This window comes from Thalassophryne amazonica, chromosome 10, assembly GCF_902500255.1.
Source record: "Thalassophryne amazonica chromosome 10, fThaAma1.1, whole genome shotgun sequence".
NCBI classification, from domain to species: Eukaryota; Metazoa; Chordata; class Actinopteri; order Batrachoidiformes; family Batrachoididae; genus Thalassophryne; species Thalassophryne amazonica.
This window is the reverse complement of record NC_047112.1, coordinates 116,774,038-116,786,451: the sequence shown is the minus strand read 5'-3', so window position 1 is coordinate 116,786,451 and position 12,414 is coordinate 116,774,038. Positions and strand designations below refer to the sequence as shown.

Sequence of the window (12,414 nt, the reverse complement as noted above, 5' to 3'; positions counted from 1 at the left end):
TTTCCATACCATAAGTCAGAACAAGATCTAAGATATGATTAAAGTGGTGGGTGGACTCATTTACTTTTTGAGCAAAGCCAATAGAGTCTAATAATAGATTAAATGCAGTGTTGAGGCTGTCATTCTCAGCATCTGTGTGGATGTTAAAATCGCCCACTATAATTATCTTATCTGAGCTAAGCACTAAGTCAGACAAAAGGTCTGAAAATTCACAGAGAAACTCACAGTAACGACCAGGTGGACGATAGATAACAACAAATAAAACTGGTTTTTGGGACTTCCAGTTTGGATGGACAAGACTTAGAGTCAAGCTTTCAAATGAATTAAAGCTCTGTCTGGGTTTTTGATTAATTAATAAGCTGGAATGGAAGATTGCTGCTAATCCTCCGCCCCGGCCCGTGCTACGAGCATTCTGGCAGTTAGTGTGACTCGGGGGTGTTGACTCATTTAAACTAACATATTCATCCTGCTGTAACCAGGTTTCTGTAAGGCAGAATAAATCAATATGTTGATCAATTATTATATCATTTACCAACAGGGACTTAGAAGAGAGAGACCTAATGTTTAATAGACCACATTTAACTGTTTTAGTCTGTGGTGCAGTTGAAGGTGCTATATTATTTTTTCTTTTTGAATTTTTATGCTTAAATAGATTTTTGCTGGTTATTGGTGGTCTGGGAGCAGGCACCGTCTCTACGGGGATGGGGTAATGAGGGGATGGCAGGGGGAGAGAAGCTGCAGAGAGGTGTGTAAGACTACAACTCTGCTTCCTGGTCCCAACCCTGGATAGTCACGGTTTGGAGGATTTAAGAAAATTGGCCAGATTTCTAGAAATGAGAGCTGCTCCATCCAAAGTGGGATGGATGCCGTCTCTCCTAACAAGACCAGGTTTTCCCCAGAAGCTTTGCCAATTATCTATGAAGCCCACCTCATTTTTTGGACACCACTCAGACAGCCAGCAATTCAAGGAGAGCATGCGGCTAAACATGTCACTCCCGGTCCGATTGGGGAGGGGCCCAGAGAAAAGCGTGAGCTTGAATGGAATATAGCTGCTGATCTTAAGAACAGAGCCACAGATTAATTCCAAAGATTACACAAGTGTGATGTTGTTATGATGACTCATTTTTGAGTGATAACTGTTCATTTTGATGCGGTCACAGTAAAAGCAGCACCTGTGGGAAGATTTAATGCACCTGTGCACTATTAGTCATAAATGCAGCCTGCTGAAATCAAAACACTTATAAGTGTTGTATTCAACTGTTACATGGGTGAAAGTAACGTTGAACGCAGTGGTACACCGTACCAGGAAGAGATATACAAAGTTCTACAGCTGGCTTTGGCTTTGTACATAAAAGAAAACTGCGCTTTTACACAAGAACAAAACAGCTCTTTTTTGTAAACATTAAGACATCCAGAAGGCGCAGATTTATTACAGTCAAGAAAACGTCTGCACCTCTTTATAAGAAAAAGAAAAAAAAAAAAAAGTCATGCAGAGCTTTAAGAGACCCGCCAGCTCTTAATCCTAACGCTGTTTGACACCTGCGACCTGGTCTCGGCTTTGGCCACTCTGGCTGCCTGCCTGGTGTCCACGGATGGCTCTGCTGCTCGTCCTCTCCCAGCAGCTGTGGCAGCTTAGGTGGATGGCGACCCCGTCCCTAACCCCACTTCCTCTTTATGCATTTTTTTAGCTGCTATTAACATTGTCTTTACCAAATATTCATTACATTTATGAATGGTGCCATTCCAGAAACTGCTCAAATAAGTGCAGGTTTCAATGGAATTGTATATCCCAAAACTTGTCACAGGACATTACAAATAGTTTTCCAAAATTCTAAGAGTTTTGGACATCACCATCCATCATTCCACATTCTCTCCAGCATTTCTGATGCATTTGTAACTGTTTACTTTTTAACTTGGGTGTAACAAAAAATTGTATAAGTTTTTTCCAGGCAAACTCCCTCCATGTCTGAGAGCTGGTAGTTGTATGATGAAATTAGAACATCCTACTAATGGATTCACTGGTGAAGCAATGACCCATCTTCAATGCTCTTACTGAGGGAAGGAGGTTGTTTGCCAAAATCTCACAATACATGACCCCATCCATCCTCCCTTCAATACGGTGCAGTCGTCCTGTCCCCTTTTCAGAAGAGCACCCCCAGAGTATGATGTTTCCACCCCCATGCTTCACAGTTGGGATGGATTTCTTGGGATTGTTCTCATCCTCTAAACATGCTAAGTGGAGTTGATTCCAAAATGCACTATTCTGGTCTCATCTGACCACATGACCTTCTCCCATGCCTCCTCTGGATCATCCAGATGGTCACTGGTGAACTTCAAACAGGCCTGGACATGTGCTGGCCTGAGCAGGGGGACCTTGCTGCCCTGCAGGATTTTAAACCATGACAGCATCATGTTACTAATGTAATCTTTGTGACTGTGGTCCCAGCTCTCTTCAGGTCATTGACCAGGTCCTCCTGTGTAGTTTTGAGCTTTCTCAGAATCATCCTGACTCCACAAAGTGAGATCTTGCATGGAATCACATACCAAGGGAGATTGACAGCTTGCTTGTTGTCCTGTAGTCCATCCCAGCCTTGTGCAGGTCTACAGTTTTGTCCCTGGTGTCCTTAGACAGCTCTTTGGTCTTGGCTATGGTGGACAGGTTGGAGTGTGACTGAGTGTGTGAACAGGTGTCTTTTATACAGGTAACAAGTTCAAACAGGTGCAATTAATACAGGTAAAGAGTGCAGAATAAGAGGGCTTCTTAAAGAAAAATTAACAGGTCTGTGTGAGACAGAATTCTTCCTGGTTGGTAGGTGGTCAAATACTTATTTGCAGCAGTAACATAGAAATAAATTATTAAAAAAAATCATGTCTCTCACAGTGGACATGCACCTAAGATGAAAATTTCAGACCCCTCCATGATTTCTAAGTGGGAGAACTTGCAAAATCGCAGGGTGTTGAAATACTTATTTTCCTCACTGTATATATGAGGTCTGTTAGAAAAGTATCCAACCTTTTTATTTTTTGCAAAAGCCTGATGGATTTGAATCACGTGTGCTTGCATGAGCAAACCTTGAACCTTCGTGCGCATGCGTGAACTTTTTCACGCCTGTCGATTGCATCATTTTCTGGTAAGCAGCCTTTGTATGAGGACATGTGTAGTGCTCTCGGCGGATTTTCATTGCAAGGAAAATGGCGGAAAGACTGGAGCAGCGCCACATCAAATTTTGCCAGAAACTGGGCGACAGCCAGGTGGAAACCATTCGGATTATTCAGACGGCTTTCGGTGACGATCCTATGGGCATCACACAGATTAAGGAGCGGTACAACTGGTTTAAAGACGTCCGCACAACAGTGGAGAGCGAGCCACGCTCTGGTCGGCCATCGACATGCTGAAATGACCAGATCATTTCCAAAGTGAACGCTGTGCTGATGCGGGACCGTCGTGTGACTATCAGAGAAATTGCGGAAGAGGTGGACATCAGCACTTTTTTGGTACATTCCACTGTGACAGAAGATTTGGCCATGAAAAGAGTGACGGTGAAATTTGTGCTGCTGCTGACGGCGGAGCAAAAGCACCTCCGTGTTGAAGTCTCACAGGACATGCTGTGACATGCCCACCTCTTCCACAATTTCTCGGATAGTCACACGACTGAATCAGAATCAGAATGCCTTTTATTGTCATTATACATTGGTACAACGAGATTAGGGCCATCCAGTTGCAGTGCAATAAAATAGAATAAAAATAGTGCAAAAAAAAGATAAAAATAGTGCAAGAATATGTATCAAAAACAAGATATAAAGAAAAATTCAACAATGTAAGGAAATATATCCGACTCTGCTTAGATGGTTTGTCGCTTTATCTTAATTTTCCCCCGCTACAGGAAATGCTGCCCTGCACAGGACAGGAGGGCACCGAAACAGACACCACACCCATCTCTGGATGGAGCCGCACCTCAAACAGCAAGAAAGAAAAAAAAAAAAAAAACAGAATCAGGCATCAGAAAGACAACAAATACTGTATAATTTGTCAGCATTAAACAAGAAAAACAATAGAAATACTAAGGTGATCACCGGCCACTAGCCCTAAGCTTAGCTCTGTATATAAAGATCCAGAATTTAAAAAAAGTTGAGGCCACTGCACACTCCATTTCCTACTAAAAAGAATTAATAGCAAAAAGCATAGTAACATACTGTGAGACTATGCTAGCCATAAGGGAAAATAAGTGCGTTTGCACTTGAAAGTCTCCACAGAATCTGACTGTTTTATTGATGCAGGGAGATCATTTTGCAGAACAGGGGCATGGTAAGAGAAAGCTCTGTGACCGTCAAACATTTTATTCACCCAAGGGACACAAAGTAGTCCTGCACCCTGAAAACGCAAAGCCCGGGCCGGTACATAGGGTTTAATTAGGTCAGCTAGGTAGAGAGGTGCCAGTCCGTGAACAATTTTATAGGTTAGTAACAGAACCTTAAAATCGTATCTCACAGGGACAGGAAGCCAGTGAAGAGATGCCAAAATGGGTGTAATGTGGTCAAGCTTTCTGCTTCGTGTCAAAACTCTGGCAGCAGCATTTTGAACCAATTGTGGAGACCCCTAATGCTGGACTGTGGTAAACCAGAAAATAGAACATTGCAGTAGTCCAATCTAGAAGAAACAAATGCATGAATCAGGGTCTCAGCATCAGCCATAGACAGGATGGGACGAATCTTCACTATATTTTACAGGTGAAAGAAAGCAGTCGTCATAATATCTCTTATGTGGAGGTCAAAGGACAATAGGGGAGGTGATGGGCTTGAGTCCAGAAGATCATGGGTTCAAATCCCCACCTGACTGGAAAATCACTAAGGGCCCTTGGGCAAGGCCTTTAATCCCCTATTGCTCCCGGTGTGTAGTGAGCACCTTGTATGGCAGCACCCTGACATCGGGGTGAATGTGAGGCATAATTGTAAAGTGCTTTGAGCATCTGATGCCAATGGAAAAATGCTATATAAATGCAGTCCATTTAATGTCAGATCAAAAATTACCCCAAGGCTCCTCACTTTGTCAGTGTGATGTATGACACACGAGCCTTGTCTAAGCTTTAGCTGGTCAAATTGATGCCGATGTCTCCCTGGACCAAGAACCATCATTTCAGTATTATCTTAAAAGTAGGAAGTTGTTGGACATCCAGCTTCTCACTGATGCAAGGCAATCTTCTAAGGATTTTATGTGGATGAGATTACCAGCAGTTATCGGAATGTATAACTGAGTATCATCAGCATAGCAGTGGAAGGTAACCCCAAAACACTACAATATGTGCCCAAGGGGTGCTATATAAAAGGAGAAAAGCAGGGGGCCTAAGACGGACCCCTGTGGAACCCCAAATTTCATGTCACTAAGGTTAGAGGTAGTGTTGTTGTACAAAACACAGTGAGAACGACTGGTCGGGTATGATGCCAACCATGCAAGGGCACTCCCAGTAATCCCAAAATGATTTTCCAGCCCATCAAGTAGAATATGATGATCCACAGTATCAAATGCAGCACTGAGATCTAACAGCACCAGAACTGTAGTGGTGTCCGAATCCATTGTAAGCAGAAGATCATTCACCACTTTAGTGAGAGCCGTCTCTGTGGAATGCTCCTCTCATAACATGTCCCTGTGCAGTACATCAAGCACACCCCTCTCTTCTTCTGTGGTGTTTAACAGCAGCCAGCATCCTTATTATTGCACCTTTCTGCATCAGTCTGTTGGACTAAATCCTCTCTATGAGCCCAGTGTCTTTAAAGTGTTTAAAAAGCCAACACTTCCCCCTCTCACTTGAGCTTTTGGCTAAATTGTGTCCTACAGAAATTTCTTTAGCGCCTTACAATCGATTCCCTTCAGTTTTTACACTTTATGGCTTTATTTTGACATGAAATGTGCTTCTCTCAAAATGTGACCCTGTGGAGTAAATCCCTATTCTTCTTCTGTGGCATTTAATAGCAGCTGGCATCCTTATTGGTGCATTGCTGCCACCTTCTGTGTCAGTCTGTTGTACTACTACTAAGTATTTAAAAGCCAAACCTTCCCCCTCCCACTTGACCTTATGGCTAAAATACTTCCTACAGAAACTTCTTTCAGGCCTTACAATTGATTTCCTTCAGTTTTTACTCTTTAATCGATAAACCATTCAAAAATGATGAGACATAAGAGGGTAGGCTGAAAAGTTCTAAGGCTCACCAAGAAGGAGAAATGCCATTTCAATAAAACTTGGCATGCATTAAGTTCAACTCTTCTGATGACTAAATGTGTTATTTTCTTCCAGGTTGTGAGGTAGTTTGTGGTTCATAGCCAAGTTTGAAAGTTTGTGGTAGAGGGAAACGGCAAAAATGGACAAAATCTGGCATCGAGGTGTTAAGTACCTGCATAAGAAGGGGTTAAAGCCCAAGGACATTCATGCGGATATGGTTGCTACATTAGAGGATGAAGCTCCCTCCATATCTACAGTGCAGAAGTGGGCAGCTGAATTTAAGAGGGGCAGAGAGAGCCTTGACAACCCAAGGTCTGGGCGGCCTGCAACAGCCACAACCCAGAAAAACATTGACCTTGTTCATGAAATGGTGATGGACGACAGACGATCGATGATTAATCAGCTAGCAGATGCTGTGGGAATATCCCGTGAGAGAATTGAACACATTCTGCATGAAGAACTTGGAATGTCAAAGGTGTCAGCTCGGTTGGTGCCACGTCTTCTGACGCCTGATCAGAAACGCACCAGGCTAGTCATGTCGAAGGCAAACGTGGTGCAATTTGAAGAGGATCCAGCCAGTTACATGGAACGTTTTCTTACCCAGAATGAGTGTTGGGTTCACCACTTTGAACAAGAGACAAAAAACAGTCAATGCAGTGGAAACACCCAAGGTCACCACCTCCAAAGAAGGCCAAGGTCGTTTCATCTGCGGGGAAGGTCATGGTTTCAGTTTTCTGGGATGCCAAGGGCATTGTGTTCCTGGACTATCTTGAAAAGGGACAAACCATAAATGGACAGTACTATTCTAACCTACTGAGACAGTTACGCGAGGCTATCAAAAAGAAGTGACCAGGAAAGCTGACGAAAGGGGTGCTGTTCCATCAAGACAATGCCCCAGCTCACAAGTCAACAGTGGCCATGGCCACTATCCACGAGTGTGGATTCGAACTGGTAGATCACCCACCATACTCCCCGGACTTGGCACCCTCGGACTTTCATCTGTTCCCAAACCTGAAAAAAAAAACTTGGCTGGGAAGCACTATCGGAGCAATGATGAGGTGATGGCTGCCGTTGAGGACTATTTTGACTCTCAAGATGAAAGCTTCTATGCCAAGGGAATCGAAGCACTCAAGCACCGCTGGAAGAAGTGTTTGGAGTTACAGGGAGACTATGTAGAAAAATAACCCTGAATTTGTTCAATTCGACAACTGCATCATAGTCAGCCTTAGAACTTTTCAGCCTACCCTCGTATTTTGTAAAATAAAATATTTTGAGGTAAAATTAAAGCACTGTGCTCAGTACTACACAGGTATATTCATTGGTTATGATTTTTATTATTTATTTTAGAACTCGTGGCATTTGAAAGCGCTGCATTCTGGTGATGACATTTCACAACACTTTTTTTATTAAATTGGTCTGGTGGTGGTATGGGGTATTATGCCGTATTGGTCTGGTGGCGGTAGGGGGTATTATTATGCTGTATTGGTCTGGTGGCGGTAGACATTGGTCTGTGAGGCTTTATCACGGCGTTGCTTTGCGCCATGCGGCTCCACCGCGATACGCGGAACTCCTCCGAATGACTGTCTCAATGTGCCGAAAAAGTGCTGATGTCCACGTCTTTTCACAATTCCTGTGCTAGTCAGATGACATACCGGATCAAGACAGCGTCCAGTTTAGAAATGAACGGCACATTCCACTGTTACAGGAGTTTTTGTCATGGAAAGAGGAGCGACGCGGTGGAGCCGCATGGCGCAAAGCAACGCCGTGATGAAGCCTCACAGGACATGTTGGGGCATGTCCAGCTCATGCTCAATTTCTCGTATAATCACACGACTGAAAAGCAACCGACAGCCGTCTGAAATGCACCTGAAAGCCGTCCTGTGAGACCAACACGGAGGTGGTTTTGTGCCGCGTAATGAACGGCTCCGTGGCGCGTCCCTCCGCTTTTCTTTCCTTGAAAAAAACTCCTGTAACAGTGGAATGTGCCGAAAAAGTGCTGATGTCCACGCCTTCTGCCTTTTTGTGAAAGTCAGATGACGTCCCAGATCAACAAAGCCTTCACGTTCGAAATTATCTGGTTGTTTCAGCGGGGTTTGAGCCTGTTGATCGGCGCTTGGAGTGCGGCGCGCTCTCAGCGGTTGTGGGCGGTCTTTAAACCGTCTGGATCACTCCTTAATCTGTGTAATCCCCATAAAATCGTCCCTGAAAGCCATATTAATTTTCCGAACGGTGTCCACTTGGAGGTCTCTCACAGTTTCTGGAAACAAAATTGATGCAGCAAAGCTCCAAATCATTCAGACATTTATTCGCAATAAAAAAACGACGAGAGGGGTGGACCAGTGCTCACACAAAGCCTGCTCACAGACGAATAACGCAACCGACAGGCGTGAAAAAACTCACGAATGCGCACGAAGGTTCAAGCTTGGCTGATGCAATCACACGTGATTCAAATCCATATGGTTTTTGCAAAAAATAAAAAGGTCGGATACTTTTCTAACAGCCCTCGTATATGGATATTATTTCTCATAGATCTTGATTCAAGCTCGGTTATCTTGCATGTTTTGTGTGTGGATTAGCAAGCTCTGCAGCGAGACATTAGCCTCTGTGTTCCATTTCTCAAGTTCCATGATGCAGGTTTGGGCCTCAGTCAGGGCAGCCTTTTGCTCTTCCAGCTCTTTGCTACTTTCTTTGAATTTCTGCTCCATATCTTGACAAAGTGATGTTATGTCTTGTTTAAGCTCCGTTTTCAACAAGGTTAGTTCACTTTGCATTGTAGTTTGAAAGTCCTGAATCTCTTTGCTAAGCCCCTCCAGCATTAGCCTAGCATGGCCCGTATCGAGTTGTCAAGTTTAGTGGAGTTCTAATTCACCGAGTTTGGAGATCTGTTTACTATCCGTCTGTATCATCCACCATCTTGTGGGACGTCCTGGCTTGAGGCAGCTTGGTTGTGATTTGGCACCACACAAATAAAACAAATTGAAATTTAAAATTTTGGTTCCTACAGTCTAACCACAGTACTATAGGTTTGGTTTGGTTGGATCATTTAGCTTCCAGACTCCCGATTGTAACTGAACATATTTGTGTGTGTGTGTGTGTGTGTGTGTGCGCTTTCGCACGTGCTGGAGTAGAACTGGTTTGACACTCTTGGTTTCTCTTGCAGGTGTTGGTACAGGGCTGTCAGCTTGATCAAACAGACCTCAGTGACTTCTTGCATCACATCTATCAGCAGCTCCGAGCAGTGGAGAACAACATTGCCGAAGCCCTACATCAGCAGTACAAGCAGGTATTTTTATTACTATGACAAAAAAGTGATGATGGTTCTGGGCTGAGGTGTGCACCACTTGGTGCCACTATAATTTCATACAATTCCAATTCCAAGGAAGTTGGGACGTTGTGTAAAATGTAAATAAAAACAGAATACAATAATTTTCAAATCCTCTTCAACTTATATTCAATTGAATACACCACAAAGACAAGATATTTAATGTTCAAACTGATAAACTTTATTGTTTTTGTGCAAATATTTGCTCATTTTGAAATGAATGCCTGCAACATGTTTCAAAAAAGACGGGGCAACAAAAGACTGGGAGTGTTGATGTGAAATTCTACACACAACTCACAAACACAAATTCTACACACTTGTAGATTTTTGCACATTTATTACAAATAAAAAACCTGGACTTCTGGTGGCGTGATCGTCCCAGATGGCTCCGTAATGTAATTGCTGCGTAACCGCTCGCGACCCCCCCCCCCCGCCCCTTAAAAATTATGACAGATATATCCTAAACACCAAAAAATTATTTGCAGGTGATGCACAACTTTCTTTTGTTATGCAACAAGTCCAGAAAAGTCACATGACGGAGGAAAGCACATAGGACAACATGGTAGGGACTCCAAGACCATGCAGACACACGCTGCAGCCAAGATAACAACCATTAAAGCACTGCTACTGAATGTCGCTTCCAATATGAGCGGACTAAAATCCGGTTCAAACAGTGGTCAGTACACTGGGGGCTCGAGTGATGGAAGCCGAGACACAAATATCAGTCCTGGAAGATCACAGTCAGAGCCTGGATGCCACAGTGGGTACGGTGACCAGCAGCTGGAAACCATTCGAAAAATTTATCTGGCTTTCGGTGAAAATTTTACGGGCTTCACAGAGAATAAGGAGTTTGACTACAGGTTTAAGGACGCCCCACAGTGGCGCACGGCGCGCCGCGCTCCGAGCCGCCATCGAGAGGCAGAAAACACCACATCATGTCTAAACGGATGGCTGTGTGGAGCCGGGACCGTCGTGAGCAATTTCTCTAGTTATCACAAGAGCTGGACATCAGCCATTTTCCGGCAGATTTCACTTTTAACAAGAGATTTCGTCATGGAAAGCTTCGCGCGTCACGACCGATTCGCTGATCGAGCGAAACAAAGGAACACCTCCGTTTCGGAGTGTTAAAGGACAAGTTGGGACATGCCTATCTCGGCTTTCAATGCTTACCAGCCCAGTGAGTATAACAGAAATTGTGGAGAGCTGGGCATGTCCCAACTTGTCCCCATGATTAGTGCACAGATAATATTGGAATTTATCGGTTATCTGTAACTTCCAATACATTTTTGGGTGGTTTATTGTTTTATCTTTATCAAAGATAACTTTTCAGTTATCTGATTATCTGTTATCGAAGTTAATTGTTTGGTTATCTGTGCCCACCACTGTGTGTTTGTGTGTGTGTGTGTGTGTATATATATATATATATATATATATACACACACACACACAGTGAGGAGGGGTGGTGGCCAAGTGGTTAATGCGCTTGCTTTCAGTGCAGAAGGTTTCGGGTTCAAATCCCCCCCTGCCACATTTCTCCATGTAATGTGGAGTTGCATCAAATCCACCTTGGATTTGCTGTGGCGACCCTTAGTGCAAACAAGGGAGCAGCCGAAGGGACTTACTATATATACAGTGAGGAAAATAAGTATTTGAACACCTTGCCGTTTTGCAAGTTCTCCCACTTAGAAATCATGGAGGGGTCTGAAATTTTCATCTTAGGTGCATGTCCACTGTAAGAGACATAATCTAAAAAAAAAAAAAAAACAATCCGGAAATCACAATGTATGATTTTTTTAATAATTTATTTGTATGTTACTGCTGCAAATAAGTATTTGATCACCTACCAACCAGCAAGTATTCTGTGTCTCACAGACCTGTTAATTTTTCTTTAAGAAGCCCTCTTATTCTGCACTCTTTACCTGTATTAATTGCACCTGTTTGAACTTGTTACCTGTATAAAAGACACCTGTTCACACACTCAATCAATCATACTCCAACCTGTCCACCATAGCCAAGACCAAAGAGCTGTCTAAGGACACCAGGGACAAAACTGTAGACCTGCACAAGGCTGGGATGGACTACAGGACAACAGGCAGGCAGCTTGATAGAAGACAACAACTGTTATGATTATTTATTAGAAAGTGGAAGAAACACATGATGACTGTCAATCTCCCTTGGTCTGGGATTCCATGCAAGATCTCACTTTGTGGGGTAAGGATGATTCTGAGAAAGCTCAGAACTACACAGGAGGACCTGGTCAATGACCTGAAGAGAGCTGGGACCACAGTCACAAAGATTACATTAGTAACACATGATGCTGTCATGGTTTAAAATCCTGCAGGGCAGCAAGGTCCCCCTGCTCAGGCCAGCACATGTCCAGGCCCGTTTAAAGTTCACAAGTGACCATCTGGATGATCCAGAGGAGGCATGGGAGAAGGTCATGTGGTCAGATGAGACCAGAATAGAGCTTTTTGGAACCAACTCCACTTAACCGTAATTAGAGGATGAGAACAACCCCAATAAAACCATCCCAACTGTGAAGCATGGGGGTGTAAACATCATACTCTGGGGGTGCTCTTCTGCAAAGGGGACAGGACAACTGCACCGTATTGAAGGGAGGATGGATGGGGTCATGTATTGTGAGATTTTGGCAAACAACCTCCTTCCCTCAGTAAGAGCATTGAAGATGGGTCATGGCTGGGTCTTCCAGCATGACAATGACCCCAAACACACAGTCAAGGCAACTAAAGAGGGGCTCTGTAAGAAGCATTTCAAGGTCCTGGAGTGGCCTGGCCAGTCTCCAGACCTGAACTCAATAGAAAATCTTTGGAGGGAACTGAAACTCCAAACCTGAAAGATTTGGAGAAGATCTGTATG

At 43.7% G+C, this 12,414-nt stretch overlaps 1 protein-coding gene across 1 annotated transcript in view; it reads left to right on the top strand.

Moving 5' to 3' along the window:
• The window catches only part of szt2 (SZT2 subunit of KICSTOR complex), a 701,839-nt gene that overhangs the window by 63,044 nt on the left and 626,381 nt on the right, over positions 1-12,414 (top strand). Inside the window, 1 exon segment of the mRNA XM_034179252.1 lies at positions 9,376-9,498. Coding sequence (XP_034035143.1) covers positions 9,376-9,498 — 123 coding nt within the window.